This window comes from Streptopelia decaocto (assembly GCF_964273445.1).
Source record: "Streptopelia decaocto genome assembly, chromosome: 7".
Taxonomy (NCBI): Eukaryota; Metazoa; Chordata; class Aves; order Columbiformes; family Columbidae; genus Streptopelia; species Streptopelia decaocto.
This window is the reverse complement of record NC_138661.1, coordinates 52673767-52694068: the sequence shown is the minus strand read 5'-3', so window position 1 is coordinate 52694068 and position 20302 is coordinate 52673767. Positions and strand designations below refer to the sequence as shown.

General features: G+C 38.5%; 1 protein-coding gene across 3 annotated transcripts in view; it reads right to left on the bottom strand.

The window, feature by feature from the left end:
* KCNQ1 (potassium voltage-gated channel subfamily Q member 1) overlaps positions 1 to 20302 on the bottom strand; it is a 353917-nt gene that overhangs the window by 220532 nt on the left and 113083 nt on the right. For 2 of the 3 annotated variants that reach the window (XM_082057566.1, XM_082057568.1), the window contains exons 11-12: positions 18418 to 18483; positions 15061 to 15181 (exon numbers count right to left, since the gene is read on the bottom strand). In XM_082057566.1, coding sequence (XP_081913692.1) covers positions 15061 to 15181; positions 18418 to 18483 — 187 coding nt within the window. The remainder of the gene's footprint in view (positions 1 to 15060; positions 15182 to 18417; positions 18484 to 20302) is intronic. The other variant, XM_082057567.1, reaches the window with a different exon arrangement.

Sequence of the window (20302 nt, the reverse complement as noted above, 5' to 3'; positions counted from 1 at the left end):
GAAATGTAAGACTAGTTGATATCTAATGTATAACAGGACTGCCCCCTTGTGTCAAACTAGATTCCCTTCCTTTACCGGGGGATTTCTCACATCTCTATTTATTTCTCTTAATATTAAAAAGTTTATTGAGTAGGAAATTAGAGTTCTACAGTTCTTGAAACTATGACAAAACAAAATGTAGGGTATAGATGATAGAAAACAATTTGGAATGTATTTCCAAAGCGATACAATTCTGAATGACTGACAGGTTTGTTAGCAACAAATAAAAGGAAAAAGCTGTTTCCCTCTCAAAGGCTATTTTATTTACATAATCCTTTTTATTCCCCCTTATAGGCCAGTTATAAAATTAATTACATGAAAACATGTGGCAAAGACTGTTAGCTAACTTCAAGTTAGATTCACAGTGTACTTTGCTGCTAGTTCAAAATACAGAAGCCTACAACAACATACGCAACATACTATACAAGCAGAAAATTCACAAGGATGAGAGGTCCAAGTGGGCATATACAGGATATACACATACATTTAAAATCATTTCCTCAAACAAAACAACACCTGTGTAGAACACATTCAGTTTGAAATTCTAAGGGACTCGTAAGGGCTGTAATATTTTTCTAAGGAGAATTTGGTCCCATGCATAAATTACATATATTAACACACCATGCTTATGTTTGGAAATTTAGAAATTATTTCAAATTATTCAAATTATTTATTATATTCAAATTATTTACTACCATAAAGGGTCAAGATAGGTTTCTGAGGTTTATGCAGGTATCAGTAACCCACGTGGCACCTGTGACGTGCTAAACATCGCTCTGCACTCAGGCCAGATTGGAGAGCACTGCAATCAAGGAAACATGGACAGGTATTTATGCTCTTTTTGGATTGGTTTGTGGGTTTTTGTCTGGTTTTGTGGGTTTTTTCTTTTGTTAAGCCAAGATGGTGAATGTCAGTGAGAACCTATTGATGATGCTGGCAGATGGTAGGTAGAGCTAGATTAGATGTTTGCCATCCAGAAACAAGAGGAAATTGAATGCCTTTACAACTAGTGTAAAGGAGATGAGAAAAAAAAAAAAAAAAAGATAAATTTTAAAAAAGAGCCCCTCTGGCCAAGGAAGACAGTCATCCACAAAAATTAGTCAGAAGACTGAACTACAACTTTTCCCCCTCAAAAACCCAGGTCAAAACACAGCCACAGAAAATGACATTTTTGCCCATCTCACCCATCTATAGGTCTTTGGCAAAGCTAAACCAGAAATCTCTGTTAAATGGACTGTTAAAACTACCAGACTACTTGCCCTTTGGCCTTCAACACTGACTTCAGCTTGCTGGCTTCCAGTTTTCCCTGGGTGCTCTAAGTCCCTGGAGCCATCGGGGACTCCCTCCAACTCCCTCCTAAGGAAGGAGCCATCTCTCTGTCTTACCGGCACATGCCCTGGGTGAGCACACACATGGGTCAGGAGTGATGGTAGGCAAAGTGAACAGGGAAGAAAAAGAATACTTTCCTATCTGCAGAACTCCAGTGTCTTCCCTACAGAAGAGTCTGAAGGCAGGACGAAGCACTGGGAGGGGGAGAAATGCTGGGCCAAGGTGTTCCACCGACCCCCAAAAAAGGGAATCACTGAGGGGAGAAAGTGAAGAATTGAAACTAAGCAACTAAGGACTGATTCAAACTGATGGAAACAAGCAGCATATTCCCAGCAGACCTCCCAGTTCTGTATCAGGAATCGGAAAGCTTTTGGGTAGAGAGGTAGGAGGCAAAAGTGACAAAGTTAATTTCCTGGAAGTTGCTTCTTCTGAATACACATCCACATCTCACAGTTGCTAGAGGAGTACCAAGGTGTCTAGAATGTAGCATCACAAAATTAACACCTGAAAAATATGAAGCCATCAGGACACCTTTAATAATCTGAGTGTCTGAAATACATCTATTACGAAAGAATTAAAGGCATCACATTCCAAGCATAAATGCGTCCAATGGCATTACCAACAGTAGACAACTTTTCTCCCATACCCTCAGCTGATTTCCTCCTTCTGTCACTGCTGATGTGACTACCCTTCCTGTTCACTGGAGCTTATATCCTGCAATTACTTTCTTTCCTCCTCTCTCCTTCCCCCACAACCCATCTGCTTCATCACAGCATCTCCAAGAGTTGTCCCCTTCCTCTCCAACCTTTCCCCCAAAAAATTCTTCTAGGCAATTGTAAAGCTCTAGCATTTCAATGAGCTGGTCAGAGAAAGAGCAGTCAGGAGAAGGGTAAACCAGTAATTAAAATACAGCTTTCCAACTCATTTTGCTCTCCTATTATCAAAACTCTCTCTCTTTTTTCAGTCTCTATACAAGATCTGTCACTACTGCCATGTGCACTTGGAATGTTTTCTCCATCACGTGTAACTCTGTACAGCTATCAGTCTAATTTCTCTACTGCATGTTTTTTATGTTCTGCATTCTACACAAATGTCCTGCTTAATCAGAGTGAAACTGAACTAAAAAACTTGCAATTCTGATGTGAATTCCCAGACTTTGGACTCCTGGATTGCTTCCTATCCTCCTTTTCTCTTTTTTTTTTTTTTTCTTTGCAGTTCTTTCTGACACAGGAACACCTTTCATGCATAAAAAGTCATTAACAAATGACAAATTCCTGCCACCCAAATATTTCTATTGATTCATACTTCTCTCAGGGGTCTGCAAACTATAATGACTACAGCTCCACTATATTGAACTGCTTTTTTTGAGAAGTTCATACCTTCAAACTGTACTTCTCTCAGAAAAAGAGTTTCTAGATGTACTGCATCTCAAATACGCCATTTGTGGTAATGCTGCAAGGCCTACAGTATACATTATTTGCCAGTTCATAATTTACAGTAAAAGACCAAAAGCCTTCAGGCAAAAAGACAGAAACAATTAAGAGCTCTAATAATCTGATCCTGCTGTTTGCAGCACACAGTGATTTAAAATTATTCATGTGTTTCAATATGGAAGTCATTAAACATAATTTAGCAATCCTGAGCCCTACATTAAGATGTAATAATGATGAATCGATGAGACACGGCACACACAGTTACAGAAAACCTCAGAGTCTTGCAGAGTAAAAGAAGTACCTCTGAAGACCTGGCAGGTGCCCCTACTTGGGTGGCCAAAAAAAAAAGGAAGACTGCAAAGAAATAGCCTTTTAAAAAGTTATGTATATATATATATATATATATATATATATATATATATATATATATATATATATACACACACAGATACACACACACATATATATATGCACACATATAGAAAAGATCAAGATTCTAGAGTGTAAGAAATGGTGTGGACAAGTATGCATTCCAAATTAGTATCTGAAAAATGTACATGGACAGGACTGGATCAGGTTTCTAAAATAAAAAGCAGATGGACTGAGAGCACTTAGTAAATTCACTGCAGAACAAATACACTGTGGTTGCATCTCGCCATTATTTATTATCCCAGCAGCCATTTTAGGACTCAAACACAGCTATTTCTTGTGCAGTACTTTCATGTCCTCAGCACAGGCTCCCCATACAGCAGCAAGCACAGTGCAAATCCTCTGGGACAAAGCACACATGCAAATCTTTACCCTTCCTTCTAAAAAAACCCATTGCTCACAAGGCCTAAATCTTTTGAGGTACTAAATAATAAAACATCAGAAAGAAAAATGACTGGCATTTCATTTTTTGTGTATCACAGATACAACATGGATGAAGTTTTATAGCGTCTGTTTGATGATGCACCTGACCTCCTATTTCCCCTGCACTACTTATTCTGTGGAACAGTTAATAACAAGAACCATTAAATGTTGCACAGTTTGAAAAATAGCTAAAAGTATAGGGTGGAAAGAGAAGAAAAAGGATAAATTGATGTTTTTGCTGCTGAACCAGAATTTCTCAATTTCAGAGTGTGATTTTTTTCTAAAAACAGACAAGTACAGGGGAACAACAGCCCATGATACAATCTATTAATCCCAGTTGCCAATCTTTCTCAATACCGTGCTAAGATAGCATAGTGCTTTCAAACCGAGCCTTCTGTCCCAGTCCCTTTTCGGAAGGAAAAGGTACAGCGTAACATTTCCAGACAGGACTCATTTTTGCTCTTTGTATGCATACTGCCAACCACAGCAGGACTCTGGATTTAGAGAGGGGTTTCTGGAAGCCAATACAAAGGAAGCACATACACCTGGCAGCTCAGCATCTACCTTCACGTATGACAGGAGAAGAAAAGGACACATTTCACCTCTGCAACCTCCCCATAACCCCAACACAAAGCTCCAGAAAACTTCACATTCAACAGTGGAGGGAATCTGAGCCCTGACTTGCAGACCTAGGTGAATAATGAACGCTTCATACAAAGCTTGTTTCTTTGGTTTTTCAGCCCCCACTGTGGTCAGCTAAGCACTGCTGCCAGCTCAGGTCTCTAACAAAAGGAATACTGACATCCTGTAGCCCAACACAAGCTTCATTTTGCATTAAAACTAACTTTAAAACAACAGATTGTGGTGATTTTCAAACCATTCACCACTGCCTAACACCTGTGAAGTGCACTATACCAAACCTCCAACTTGAGAACAGTTATTCTCTATACAAGCTCTTCTGGAACCCACTCTTACTGCAGAATGTTTTTTAAACAAGCAAGATGGGGCTCAGCAGTCATTGAACAGAGGGTAACTTCCTTGGAGAATGCCTGTATGGCAAATATGAGTATAAACAAAGTTTTTTTGGTATCCTCTACTACAGCCTGTATTAAGGACATAGCCTGCCTGGGAACGTCATCCCTCAAGAATACACTACACCTACAAAACACAGCATGACAACCTCTTGTAAACCAAGAACCACATAACCAGCATTATGTTTTTGCTGGGCTCGGCTCTCTGCAGAATGTTGTGCTATCTCTGCCTTTATTTTCAAGGCTTTAATTCATAAAGGCTCAAAATTTGTAAATCACCAAATCCCTAAGGTCCCCACCACTCCCAATGAGTCCGCTTTTCAGAAGCAGTGACATTTCAGTACCAATGACACTTGGCTGCACAGGAGATAGGACTGGGTGGTGGGGCAGACCCCCAACAGAAAGGACATGAAGACAGACCCTCAACAACAGTTGCCACTTTGTGATCCACTTCCTTTTTGACATTCTATTTATGCAGGGGGAAAAACAAACAAACAAAACCAAACAAAAAACACCAAAACAAAACAAAGAAAAACACCAAAACCAAACACAGTCAAACACATCAGTATTGCTTGGGGAAGACAGCTGTGAAGAAGTAACCGGACATAGCAATGACTTGCTTCCGTATTTACTTTTATCCCAAGAGGTGCTCAGTAACCACAGAAACGGGTGTGATACAGGAACCTGAGAAAAACACAGATCAAAACACAACCACAAGTCAGGCGCTTAGCTATAGTTTGTTAACAGGCTGACAACTGCTGTGAGGTATTTAAGGTATTTTGTCTGCAACACAATGAAAATGCTTCAGCATTTCCCAATTTTACTTCCTGTGTCTACTAAAACAAAACACATAGTTCTATGCACAGGAACGACGGAAAGTCCCTGAGACACTGGGTTGAATGAAGAAATATTTCTTCACATGAAGAAAATAAATTTCTGTCAGCAGGTCCATGACCTCCCTGGGACTTTCTGTCCAGGGCAAGTGCCCACGGCCAGCTGTGCTGCACTCACATCCAGCAGCCCGGGTGACACGTAGAGCTCCCCGCATTACAGCTCTGCCTTGGATTTGGCAGATGTTTCAAACAAAACCTTCCATCGCAGTAAGCAAGCATTTTCCAGCAAAGCTTTGCTACACCAGTAGGCTGCTAAGCATAACTGGGCGTTTTTAACTTTGAATAAAAAAAGAAATCATCGATAGTGATCAGAAACAACAGCTGCAGAAGAAACTCTCTGATGTGTCAATGCTGTAACAGGATTTCCAGAAAGGAACAGCTAGAGGAAAATACTACATTAATTCTGAACTGGGTCCTGGTCATGCTGGGAGCAGCACTTACCTGTACAATAGGTGCAATTACAACATCTATCTTGTAAAACACTGTGGAATTAAGTTAATAGGAAAAATAAACCTGCATTGATAATATGTTAGAGCAATTTTTAGATTGCTTTTACCCACTGAACGTACAGCTCGCAATTTCCTGAACCATTATAGTATTACAGCAGGTGAACCTACCTATTTACACCTTTTGGAATTGTTTCCCTGTGTGTTAATACTGTTACAAAAAGGTATTTTCCTTCAGCATTGCTGTCCTGTTGCACTATTCAGCAATATTTAAAACATTTGTTGATTTCCATTTTTCCAGCATAACAGACTTTTACTACAAAAGATGCCCTCACAAGACCTTATTACAGATTGTTACCCAAGTATTAAAATACAAAGGTCCGTTGCGTCACGCATGCTATTGGTTTTTAATGGCATAATGTTTCATGCCTTGATTTGATAGTTGAGCCTGGAAATAGGTGATTAGGTCAAAAATACATTAGACAAACAACTTGCTTATTGCACTGTGTTGGTTTCCAGCTCTGTCTGCCCCAAGCACACAGATATCTGTAACTACACTCTCATCCACGCTCATCATCTCTCTAATGAAACACGTTTACAAACGCTAACAACTTGACTGATATTAGAACTATAATTTTGCTAAAAATGCTCATTTTCTCGTTTGTACCTGCACATGGAATAAATCTCAGTGGTCAGCTATGTCTCTTGAATGGCACACACTGATCTCGAGAGGCATTCCCACAGCCTCGCACTGCTATGGGACTCAGGCTTGCTGCAGAGCCGTGGTGCCAAATCTGGGTGTGTTTGCTATGCTGATTTGGCACAGCATATGCAGCAGGTGCGGGTATAATGCTGCCCATAGATTTTGAAGTATGCTAATTTAACTGCTATTTTAAATTATTAAATTATACAACTTCATAATAAACATTTTGTTACCACATTGGTAGAAAACTATTATTTGCCATATAATCAATAAACAAACAAACAAAATTTCTATCCTGTTTATTGGATAAAATAACTGCCAATGAAAGATGCACACACATCATGAAACAACTCAAGTTTTTACCTTCTTTTAGCACATCCGTCAAATCTTAACAAAAACTAAAGCCATTCTCCATCCTTATAACAGAAAGAAAATGTTTATTTACGCTTTGAATTCTGGAGATAACTTAAGATGACCATAAATTTAAATTTTTAAAATGCTAGCTATAAGTGGGACATTTTTATTGTCTCTCCACCACTCTGCCTCCCCCGCTCCCCAAAATGCACCTATTATTCTGCATAGTTCTCAAAGCAAACAAAGATAAAAGTTAGTAAGTGGAGAATTGCTTGTTGTTCTTACAGCATAGGAGCCCTGTACTTCTGAATCACTAAGCAGCTGGAGTCTGGTTTAATTACTTAACATCAATCAAGATGTAAACCAGTACTTGGAGACCAAGGAATGCAATGCTCATCTGCAACACAAAAGAAATAGCTGAGCTATCTTAGCTTCTGCCTAGACAGTTTGTACACTAGGAAAAGTCAACACATTATTTTTATACTATGTCAGTAACATAAAATAGCCAAATAGTAATTTTCCGCTACACTTAAATATATCAGAGACAATTTGTAGGAAGGGAGAAAAGACCATGAGAATAATGCATCATAAAGGCTTGTAACCTCTAATACAGAACATACTTGTCCAGTACTACCTTCTGGCAAGTAGCAGCACCTCCCTTTCCAATAAATAAATAGATAGGAAGTTAAAATAAAAGGAGAAATTAAATAGCAAACTCTAGATTCCTGACTGAATTTTTTAATCTGTTCACTCTCTAAGCTTGTGAAAATAGAGTCTGTTATTGTGGTTTTGCTAATATTAAGAACACAGCACGGCAATGCTGCATTCAGCTCGATGGAGCGCTACAGCCCGCCTTTCACAAGATCAAAGGAGACGATCTAATTATCCCTTCTGGTCTTCAGATCTACAGATGTAAACTACACACTCTATCTAATCTATGAAAAAAGCAACCACCCACCATAGTGCACAAGAACTTCTCCCTGAAGATAAAAGAAACAAGTAACCGCATGGGAGAGATTAGCCACATTACTTATTGCACTGTCAGAAGCAGCTGAGTTACTACAGTTTTGAAGGTGCAATGAGACACCATGAGGATCTGTCCAAGTCTTCTATACATCCCAGGTAATCCATCTATAAAAATGAAGATTGTAAATAACTGCCTGTATCATGGCAGTCAGTCAAATTTCACCAACTCTGTAGCGGACATCGGCTGCAGAACACAGAAACTGTTCATGTGCTGGGATTACATACTATAGTATTACATACTATATAGACACAGAACAACAACGATCCCAAACTCAAAGATCTTCCAATCTAGGCATAGGATGACAGATTAATTATACATAGACAGGTAGATACAATAGCACCTGGAAACCAGGTATCACATTGGTCTCAGCACAGCAGCAGCTACAGTACAGGGAGATTTTACACAGATTTTGAATCAGGGCAGCTACACACAAAACCATAGGACACCGGTACTGTCAGCTCATTGCTACGGTGGGAATGGCACAGCTATTCTGGCAGTGCTTCTAGCTGGTATCAATAACCACATGCCAGAAATAAAATTCCGATAAATTATGTCAAACACACTAAAAAACCCATGTGCTTTTCAACATTTAAGAGAAGTTTGCTTATGTCATCCCCTATTGCAATGACCTAGCTCTTGAGCTACAGACAAGCTCTGCAGCCCCCTAAAGCTAGGACTACCTAGCAAACTAATAATTTCTTAATTTATATCAGAGACCATTTGAGTCCTTTTTCATTACTAATTGTAGTGTTGATCATCGCCTACTTAAGGCATGAGCCATATTTAGGAAGGATTGTCACAGCTCTTCTCTCTCCCATGCAACCTGCAATGAGAAACTAGAATGGGATGATGACACTCAAATCATTAGTGTCTCGTTTACCACCATTCTGGGGTTTCCTGCTGAAAAAGGAACTTTTCTGATCGCTTCTTAAAGCAGCTTTAAGGACAATCCATGTCCTCAAGTGGCTCAAAGCAGCTGAATAGATGAGAAAAATCAGACGCTTGATATGTCCAGAGTTGTAGGGCTGATTTCCATGGCCAAGTTCATGGTCGATTTATAACGAAAGCAGAGGATTATAATGATGCTTTTCCATGCCAAAGGGAATAACTCAGGGAAACAGTCCCCCCTCCCTTTTTAAGCAAAGTACTAAATCAGCAGAGATTGTAAACAGCACTTCGAAGGGAGCTGGATGGCATAGCGAAATGTGCCAAATGAAAAAGGGATGCTGCCCAGCATGCAGCCAGCACTGACGACATTCCTGCTGCAAGTGAAGTAAGTTACTGGAATAACTGCACATAACAGTAACCAGAGATGTCCAAACATTAAACTCTGGTCTTAACTCAAGCACGTTCTTACATACAGTTACTGTTCTTTTAACACGTCCTGACATTAATGACAAAATGGACCCCGTGCAAATCATGGTTTAAATATTGTTAGCAGCATTTCAGAGAGAATTCTTGTGACAGCAGAAGTCAGCTGTTGCTTCTGGCCACTCAAGGTTGAAGAAAAAGAAATATTTGCTCAGACTTCAGAGGGCCATTTTGGTATAGAAGAGGAAGATAAAAGTAGCAGTCTTTTACAATATGAGCTAGCAAGTCAAAGTAAATAGGGATTCCATTCACTGATAATCCAACAGAAAAGAGACAGTTATAAAACACATTCAGCACTGTTTGTTCTAGGCACTGTGGTTACATCTCATGCCAACAGATTATATGCTGGTAATTAAAACACAGAACACTTAATAAAAATCTTAAAGAAAAAAGAAGGAAAATATTCTTTCCAAGAAAGGCCAGCGGTGACTGCAGCACCATGGACACTGCACTCAGCGTTTACCAGCACACTCCATTTTTTATTATTTCAATTATATTTCAAAGTGTCCAAAAGCATTCATTTTGATCATTCAGAAAGATCCATCTGCTATAATTCCCTCTTAATCTGGAAATTATTAAAAAGCTCTAAATTTGTTTGCTTAATTATTCAATCTATCATGCCATTTAACAAAAAAGGGGTTATTTTTAAAAACACCTCCATCATTGGAGCCTGCAATTTATTCCTACTACAATGCCTAAAAGGCTCTCTACCACAGCTGAAACACTGATGGAGATGGCACAGAAGATAAAGCTCATGTCAGGATACAGACTGTTTTCAGAATGGAAATACACTTAACAACAGAAAGTGCTTATTGTTTTTCATCTAATACGTTATTTTAGTGTAAGCCTACTGTATTAAATCTAAGATCACAGCAGAATGCCATTGAAAAAAAGCCTCAATTGAGAAATTATTTCATATGTATACTGACAAAACCAATACTTAGCTAATGAAATGTATTCTCATCACCCCAATAAAGAGATACATGAAACGTGTGGGGAAGAGTGGTTAAAACATCAAGAATTATTGTTATTTTGACCATATACACAGAAAGAGGATCACAAATGTGCAATGCTAGCAAATGCTTTACTGAAAGAAATACATTCCCTGAAGTCAGGTGGATCCACAGTAATTCTTAAAAAAAAAAAAGAGAGAAGGATGTATATGAAGTAATACCCTACTCACAATTTAAAGATCAGGAATTTCGCCAGCAATTTGCATAGTTAGAGATCATACAGTACGATACTCAAGGGAACAGAACTAGGTTTGGGTTGTTCACAGGGTCTCATCAATTTCTTTAAACTTTGTGAAAAATCAAGCTACATTTATATATAAAGTGTTTACATACAGTATCCAGAGACAAACTTTGATTTATGTTTCAAATTCTGCAGTAAATTTACAGTACGTTTAGAGGCAGTATTTCCCTGTAAGAATACTCTTAAGAAGCAGAAAGAAATATCAAACATTTATACATCAGAACTGATTAAACAAACCACTATCTATTGATCTATGGGAGACTATAGAAATAACAGACATCAACTTATTTTTCATTCAGTAGCATTTCTGAAAGATGCATGGAGAATACAGAGATCTTTTTAAACTTCTTTACAGAGGTGAGAAATATTTATCTAAAGATATATTTGATTCAGAGTTCTTCATTATTTTCTTCTCGTCCTTTTTCAGCTCAGTTCCACTGGCTTTGCCCACTCCCTCCCATTTGTACCCTCTAGAAGCTTGATTAATTTATTTTTGCTACTTCAGCTAGTACCGAATTTTAAGTTTAAAAATGTGCTGAAATCAAACAACTATACAAACATATGGAAAGAACCTCTTGGTGGCTGAGTCTCAGCTACAAGTAGCATCGATTTTCCACTGCTTTAAAATGCAAACAGAACAAAAGACCCAGTGAAGTGACACAGAGAACAGGAGACAATTCGGGAACGTGCTGACCAGAGAGAAAGCAAACAGTGAGAAGTCCAAAGGAGAGGTGTGCTATTGCTGCACGCCAGTCTCCTATTTCACTTTTACAACAGAGCAGACCACAAAGATCATTAAACAAACCATTGAAGAGCCAAGTATTATCTCAAACACCACACTGTGTACTGCATTCTTCAAACTGTTACGGTTCATTTTATAGGGGAGATCCGTAACAGCTAATTACACAGGTTGCGCTGCTTGAATCTGCATCTTCCGCTTTTAAGACTTCTCATGTAGAAGGAAAAGTGGAGTCATCCTGCCATGCGCTGCTGTCTTATTCTATATTTTTGAACGCACCTGCTGCAAACCTGGCTTTCTATGACATTTTAATCACTTTCCTGCTTGAACATCAGGCCTCAAAGTGCTTCGATTATTAATTTTATTTCTTCAAAGTGGCAGTGATAAATTATTAACAGGTACAGTAATCTTTCCACATGAAAGATTTCCCATTTCCAATTCCACAGAAACGGGGCTATGCTTAGTAGGATATTTATTTCAAAACAGTTTTAAAATACAGCCAGGAGTATGTCCTGCAAAAAACCCACTAGATACAAAACCAGTCCTATTAAATTCAGTAGCAATATACACCTACATTTATAAAAAGATAATATTTTTTGCATAAACAAGCAGGGCACTGAAATTCACTTTAAACTGGACTTTAGGCCTAGAAGTCTAAAGCCTTTTGTCATATGGACTGAAAGATGACATTTTCTTTCCATGACCTAATGCAAGTGAGGAAACAAACTTAGCCTCATTCTTTTTTTAGGCCACAATGATGCCAAGTGTTTACCTGTAAGTAACACAGTAGGTACCCCACACTTTTGCCAGATTTACATTACCTGTCAAAAGGAAATATTTGTCACGCTGTCACCTAAAAGTCACTTTCCAGTTGCATGTCTCCAATTAACTGTGTAATTACTCGCATATTTATGACTTTCAAAAATTAATGTTTATTCTGGAGTCACCTTTCTGTCACTTACGGATAAGCTAATTCATATGTTGAAATAAATATATAATTGAGCAAGAAATAGTTCTATGAACCCCAAATCCAAGCATCCTTAAGAGGTTTATATTATGCTTCTGTTCCTCTCAAAGAGTATGAATTGCTTTTAAGACCTGAAACTAGAGGTATTTGCACTTAATTTGATGTTTCCATACAAACTTATTTTCATAGCTGGTGCTGTATTTCTGTTAATTACTTGGGTTTAGACTTGTATATGGTTGCTTATTTCCTTATCAACAAATATAGAGTAATCATACTGTATATACGATAGCTTTAAGGAAAGAAAATACTTCATAACTGAGGACATCAGAACAAAATAATTCATCCTAGATTCTCTGAGGCACACCATAACTTTCAAGCCTATATTAAAAACACACATAGACTCAGATCTGAAATGACTAACCCCTTTTATTACACACAAAATTAGAATGTGGCCTCACACACAAACATCTATTACACAATCTTAAATACGATCCTTAAATCTATGTCCACATGTCTAACAAGCAGGTTCTACTAACATGTGTAACCAGCTCATTAATATTTGCTCCCTAGGGTTTTGAAGTGAAGAATGAAAAAGAAGTATTTGTCTAAATAATTCATGGAAAATGACTGGTCTTCAGCATCCAGCAACACAGGCACCCAGTGAAGCGCAGCACAGCAGTTTGCTTTTTGGCCGCCTCACATGCAAGCAGAACACACAACTACACAGTAAAGTAAACACTAGAATACCTTTCATCTCAAAATATTTGGGAATATCTGTTACCTGAATGCCAGTACTCCAAATGACATCACAAAACACAGTTTGCACTAACTCTTCGCCAAACCTTTAATATCTACAGGCTGATCTGGCATTATTTCAGGCCTTTTAATAAACTGCATACAAAGTAAATACACTTCGAAGAGAACAGTTCTCAGGCTCTACAACATTTAGGCACCCATGCTTCAAAGAGATAAATTTCAATTAACATTTTATCCAGTTTAGAATCTAAAACTAGTTTAAAAGAAACAATAACTTCCATTTTCTTCCACCCTAACAGAAACTCAATTCAAGCCATATATGGGGACATGCTTGGTACCATCCCATCACTCACAACCTAGAGCCATCTAGGGAGATTTCAACAAAGGTCAAAAGGTTACAACCAAAAATTAACGAAGTAAAAGACAAACATATAAAAGACTAGGGTCTTAATTTGAAACAGTTCTTCAGCTGATACACATTGCCTATATCCTAAGTTTTCCTACAAGTAGTTCAAGGCAAAAAAAATACCTCAGATGTTACACAAGTTGGACTTAAAAGTGATGGAGCACTTAACTACTTGAAATGCATCAATGAAGGTGACAATGAGAAATAACTAAATCATCCCCAAATCCAGAAAGGGTAACGAAAACTCCTAGTACCAAACTTAGTTCTCTTAAAGAAAGCCTGCAATGTTGTGGTAAATTGAAGTTTAAAAAAAGCTACACAAGGGAAACTTCTAGATCTGCTTTTGCTGTTCCGTTGTTTTTGTCTAAGGTTTAAGGAAATTTATGACTTCCTCCTTCTGCTTGTACCACTAAGAAATCTTCCAGTATACAAGTCTCCTAAATCCTCTGCCTACGCATATACGTACATTCAGGCAACTCAGCTGAAAACGCAAGTCCTTTCGTTTGGGGGCAGGGAAGACTCCCCCCAAACCTACTTTTTTTAAAAAAATGCCCTTCTACAGTGGTTATAAAAAGTATGTTTGTGCTTCTCTGCTATTTATACTACACAGGAAGAAGGACTGAATATCGGCAGCAGGCATTTCTGTGTCTTGTACCTCAGATAAAAGTATGCCAAGAATTTTCATTAGTGGTTTCACTGCAGAAATCCTCAGATTTCTAGGAACAGGAGGGCAAAAAACTGTCTCATTCCTCTGCTAGAGGACATACTGTCACACAGCTACTATGGTAAATAATAAGCATTTGCCAGAAGTTTGAAATAAACAATGGCAGAAGATTTTTTAAAGGCATTTGAATAAAAATCTTCTGCAATTCTCTATTCTTTGGAATAATCTGAAAACCTGGAAATAACATTATAGCATAAAAGATGTGGAAAATATTTTAAAAAGAAAAAAATCTCTATTTCACATGATTTTCGTATACCACAAAGCAGCAATAAAGATCAAAACAGATCTTTTCTTCCAATGCAGATCATCATTTGACTATTAGAGAAGGTGCTGCTGAAAGGGAAAGGCTGGTATTTCATGTAAGTAGTATTTCAAAATTTGCACTTTACAGCTATTCCACGGGAAAATGGTGGGGGGAGGAATATAACTCTCAACAGGCAAGTACTCCCACACATTGTCTCCATGTGAAAATCTTGAGGCTATCAACCATCAGCTGCCCACAGACATTAGCTGAAAACTCAAAACTAAAGCCTTGTGTCACAGCCAAGTGAACTTTTCTTTAGGTCAACATGAAGATTTACTAGCACTCAGAACAGTATACACCAGCTTCAAGGTAAAAAGAGTTTGACGCAAATATCTGAGATAGCCCTATCAGCTCCATATTTCAGCTCCTCCCACCTGAATTGGCTTCTCTTGTCTAAGTCAACTAATGAACAATTGAATAGCCTTGACTTACTGTGAGATGTGAGTTATTGGGGTCAACAGTGTCTCACCCTCCAGGTCAAGCTCATCGGCAAAGCTGCTGGTCCTGATGAAGGGTCCTGTGTTCACATCTAAAAACATCGGGCTTTTTTTCACTGTGAGGAAACATGCAGATAACAGTTAAAGCAACAGCACTCAGCTTTTTCAAGAAAGGTCTACCACTCATTTAGATCTCTGAAACACTGTACATATTAACAGAATATTGAAAACAGAAGTTACTACCAAAAAATGGCATGTACCGCAGAGTTCATCAAAAGCAAAACTTTAACTCTTCTTCTACTCAAAGAATTTCAACTTCTCCTGAAGACCTAAAGCTAGGAGGTTTGGGGCTTTTTTGTTTGTTTTTGTTTTTTGTTCATACTCCTCAAAAGCTAGAACGTAGAGTTATCTATATCACAGGTAGCTTCACGCATTATACAACTATACTCAGCCATACCATGGGCCACTGCTCTACAGCAACAGCACGTGAGTAATGGCAAAATCAGTTCCCTTTTACATCATGTCTACTTCAAGTTTTAGTTTATAATACCAATTTCTGGAGTGTAATTACTGTGACTAAGATCAAGAAATCAGGCCTAGCTCAACAAAGGCAGTCAGTGAGCAGTCAGCTCCTGTCACTGTCTGAGCTGGTTTTACTGGTTCCCATATGATGGATGCCTCATCTTTGAGCCCAGACATCAGAGAGGTGGCAAGATGTTCAGTTCATCACAGACGAGGTCCTTAGTAGGAAGGCCATTATACAAAAATTCAGATATTGGAAGTTTTTAGTGTCAAAGTGATTTGTTAACCAAGCCTTTCATGCATCCAAGAAATTAGGCAAAGTATTATAGATTTCATTTTTAAACTCAGGCTCCTAAATTCTGCCAGACTCTAACATTAAGAACCCTAAGTTCTTTTGCCAGCATAGTCCTAACATTTGCATATAAATAAAACTACTATTGTTTTTATACATGACTGTAAATGAATTTTATAGAGAATTAAAAAAAAAAAAAAAAAAAAAGTAAAACTCTGTAGAAACCATAGATAGATTGTGACACCTCCATAGAAACCTTTATCTCTGCAACTGGCTGGATCTTTCAATGAAATAATTATAATGTTGTAACTTCTGACGTTTCTACTGCATTAAACAAAATACTTTCTAATATAACAGTAAAAGTCCTGCCAAAATGCAACATGAAAGCTAAAGGAATACAGCAGAAATGGCTACCTTAAATGTAGCTGAATGTAATGAGAACAGAAGGGGGGATACAAATTCTTTAAAAAAATGCAGTCATTTGACTCAAGTAAGTAGATGACCTCATATGGCAGAAATGTATTTGAACTTTTACAAGTAAATAGAAGAGAAAATCCTATTATATCATCAGGCACATGGCCATTCAAAATTACAATGACAAAGTTTGCTCTCCAGCAATTCTAACAGGAGAGGAAGACCTCTAAAATCACACTAAAAGAGACAACTGCTAAAAGAACAAATTACATTTTAAAGACAAATTAAAAGCATGAGCCACTTGCAGCACTTAAAAATGAAAATTCTATAGTAAGTTTTAGCAAATGTTAGCTTCCTATGTTTGGGTTTATTATCCTGTTATTTAATTACTTTGCTGTAGCCATCATCCACATAGTGACTGTGAAACAAGAATAATAATTCCAGATTCGGATTTGCAGCAAAATGTCTTTAAAACAGACTCCATTTGGCTTTCACTAAATTAATTTTCACTGTTTTCGTTTCTACAAGATACAAATAAAACTGTTGCAGTTTCTAGGAGGACTCACAGCCTTTTTAGTGCTCCTGATGACAACTGCTGAACCCAAACCCATGTGAAGTGGTTGCTGAACACTCACTAAACTGTGTTTATGAGACAATACAATGCAGCACACATGCAGATTTGCAGAAACAGCCTTTCTTGCATCACGCACAGTTATTGCTTTTCGGTTTCATGGGAGGGGAGAGAAGGAGTGACACAATGCAAATGGAACAAGGAATCAAGGCTGTACCTCAGCCTATGTGAAAGTGCCATTATGTGGGAATACAGGGATGAAAAGCTGCTTAATATGAGGCAAACATGGCATCTCCCCCAGCCTTCTTATTCTCAAGTTTTCTAAGAAGATCATAACCAAGGTCTGTTCTGGTGACTGGTGCGGCCCTCTGCTCTTCAAGCTCTCATTTTTAAACATATGTGGCTGCCTCCAACATATGGAAGGAACCACTTTAATACATCACCATGCAATCTTCTCGCATAGAGAGAGAGGAGAGACCAAGGAAAGAACATGGTAAAAACGAGAGCCTCCCTGCAACAACGTGCCTTGAAACAAGGCTCAAAGCAGAGCACCAGGAAGCTTGTGCTGCTGCAACATAGTGTTTTATTTACAAAAATAAATTCATAGCCATTTGACTTTGGAGGAGTCTTCCTTGCAAAGCAGTGTTTAAAAAAAAATAGTATGTTAGAAAATACACTAAATTTCTAAATAAGCTAAGGGACAAAAAAAAGGATGCTTTAGAAACTCATTTTCAGTGGATAATAATGGGTGAAAAGAAACAGGAAACAGATGTAATGAGAGATTTTTACTATAATGCAAGGGTCCCCAAGCTTTATTTTCTCTATTTTTGATGGGTAGCAGCAGCAGTAACAGGCATGGCTATCCAACTGACAAAGCTGAGCCAAGTACTACTTTGAAAAGGCAGAAAAAACCACTCCCCACAATATGGGAACCTCTTTAAAACAGAAATTCTGAACTTTCTGGAAACCTTCAAGGCCAGGCTGGACGGGGCTCTGAGCAACCTGATCTAGTTGAGGATGTCCCTGCTCATTGCAGGGGCTTGAACTAGATGATCTTTAAATGTCCCTTCCAACCCAAACCATTCCATGATTCTATGAACTTTCAATTCAGGATTATAATCACAATAACAAGAAATTACTGATGGGTTTTCTATATTACCAATGCAACAATTCTGTACACAATATGACATGTATGCAGATGCTTTTCTGGTAGTGGGGACAGAAAATATTTTACACTTCCTCTTTTGCAAGCACAGACAAAACATTTGAAACCGTTCAAAGCATTTAATTCAGTTTTAATTAATGAGTTTAATTAAATGATTAAATTAATTAAATTAATGCATTTAGAAAATACCTCTGTTCTGCAGATTTTTTTTTAATATTTGCAATTTAGAACCTGAGAAACTTTACAAACTCAAAATTCTACTGACATACCTATGTTCTCTTTGAAAACCAGCATTACAATTTTATGTGCCACAGCAGGCAACTCCAGACAGAGCATTGCAAAGATTTAGTAATTAACAAAGGTGATGGAGCAATGAAATGAGTATTACCTGGAGAGGAAGGAACGCTGGAAGACTGCTGGTCTGTGGAAAAGGATGGCCAGGAGCGCTGACAATCTGAGTCAGAGTAAAGATGTACATGAAACAGAGATAGGAGAGGGAGGGGGGAAACAAAAAAAAAGGAACAAAAGCTCCAGACAGGCAGCTGAGGAGATGCAGACATACCTAAAATGCTGTATGTTGTACCTGACATCTTTAAAAACAAAATAAATTACTGTGGAAAAGAGCTGGTGCGAAACTCTTTCAGTGTGTATTCCATGTCAGCAAAATATGAGACCACCACTAGGGGAGGCATCGTGTCCCTTCAAACCCATTCTTCATGATGCTGTCATCTGCTGCAAAATATTCCTCCCTACATGCCAATCCCATTTTGAGGAAGTAATCTACCTGCTTACCCCTTCCTTCTTGACTTCAGGATTTCCTCAAGTGTTTGTTTTTCAAAGTGTACGATCTCAAAGTGATCAGACCCCTCTTGCCCTGGTTTGTACCATTCCTGGTGTAGCCAGATCCTGGACAGATTTCAGTGCTGTCTTGTGGGCAGGCCAGGACTGCCACCTCTGTTTGAAGCTGCCTCACATATCCCATAAAAACATTTGAAACTGCCCACTTCAAAGCTGTAAGTCAAGTGCCTGCTTCAAGCTGCATTTCTCAGGGAAGAGTTTCAGGCAAGCAAGAAGAGACTCAGCAACATATCATGTTTGTGCTTCGTTCAGTTCTTTTGAATAGTGTTAGCCTTCTAATAATTATTTCATTAAGAAATGCCTGTAGATTCACACACTGGGACAGAGCAATATCTTTCAGGCATGTTGCCTTTTACTCAAAGAGAACAATTCTCATAATAGAGACGTTTTTCAATTAAGAATTCTGGAAAAACCCTCATTTTGCAAGTGTTCTGTCAGTGCTAGGCATGCTCCAGCCATGGCTCTTGAGTCTTTGCTGAAGTGACGATGTCAGAAGAAAGGAGGAGTGGGGAAAGGTGGTAGAAATCCTTGATTGCAGAAGGATACTGGCAGAGAAGCCAGATGGGAGATCCAGGAATATGAAGACTTGAATATAAATGGGCAGCTCAAAGGGAGAACAAGAATTTCAAAAATATGAGAAAGCAGCATACGGATATATGACAAGAGGCTTCCTGAAGACCGAATTAAAGCTGAATGGGCATATTTTACTCTTATATTTCCTAATTTCTTGTTTCTGAGCTTTTGACTTGGCAGCTTCAGTTTTCTGCGTAGGTAACCTCATCCACAGTAACTACAAATACACCCTCTCCTCTTTATTTCCCTGGGTGTTTGGTAACCTCCTGGGTCCACTGAGCTCATGCTGCCTGGCTAGGAAATAGAAACTGAACCTACAGTGGCTGGCAAAGCTCTTCTGTCATTTCCCCAAGACGAAGGAATTTCTTGGTCATGTAAAACAGGGGACTTCATGGCTCTTGCTGCTCTTCTGAGCTTGTTCCACCATGCTCACCCTCAACTGAAATGCACCGCTTGGAATACAGGAGAAAAATGGAAACAGGAAAATGGGCAAATCAAGGATTGGTCAGGGGGAGTCAAGGAGATTCTGTTTGTTTTCTGCTATTCTACCACCTGAATTGCACCTATGTTACAGATGGGTTCAGAGGAGAAACTGAATATTGTATTTTCAGACAATTTAATCCAAGCCTGAGCATCCTTGCATCCAATTACTGAAGAGAAGCCTTTTTTGGCTTTAGTGGATACAGGACAGACAACTCACAGGTGGCTCACAGCACTCTCACTAAATCACAGAGGTTTTTTGCCCAGACGTAGCTCTAATCCTAGAGTCTTTGGGGAACACTCAACTGTTAAGAAAGTGCCTAAGCAAGCACCTTAGAAACATCACAGGACTACATGGCTGC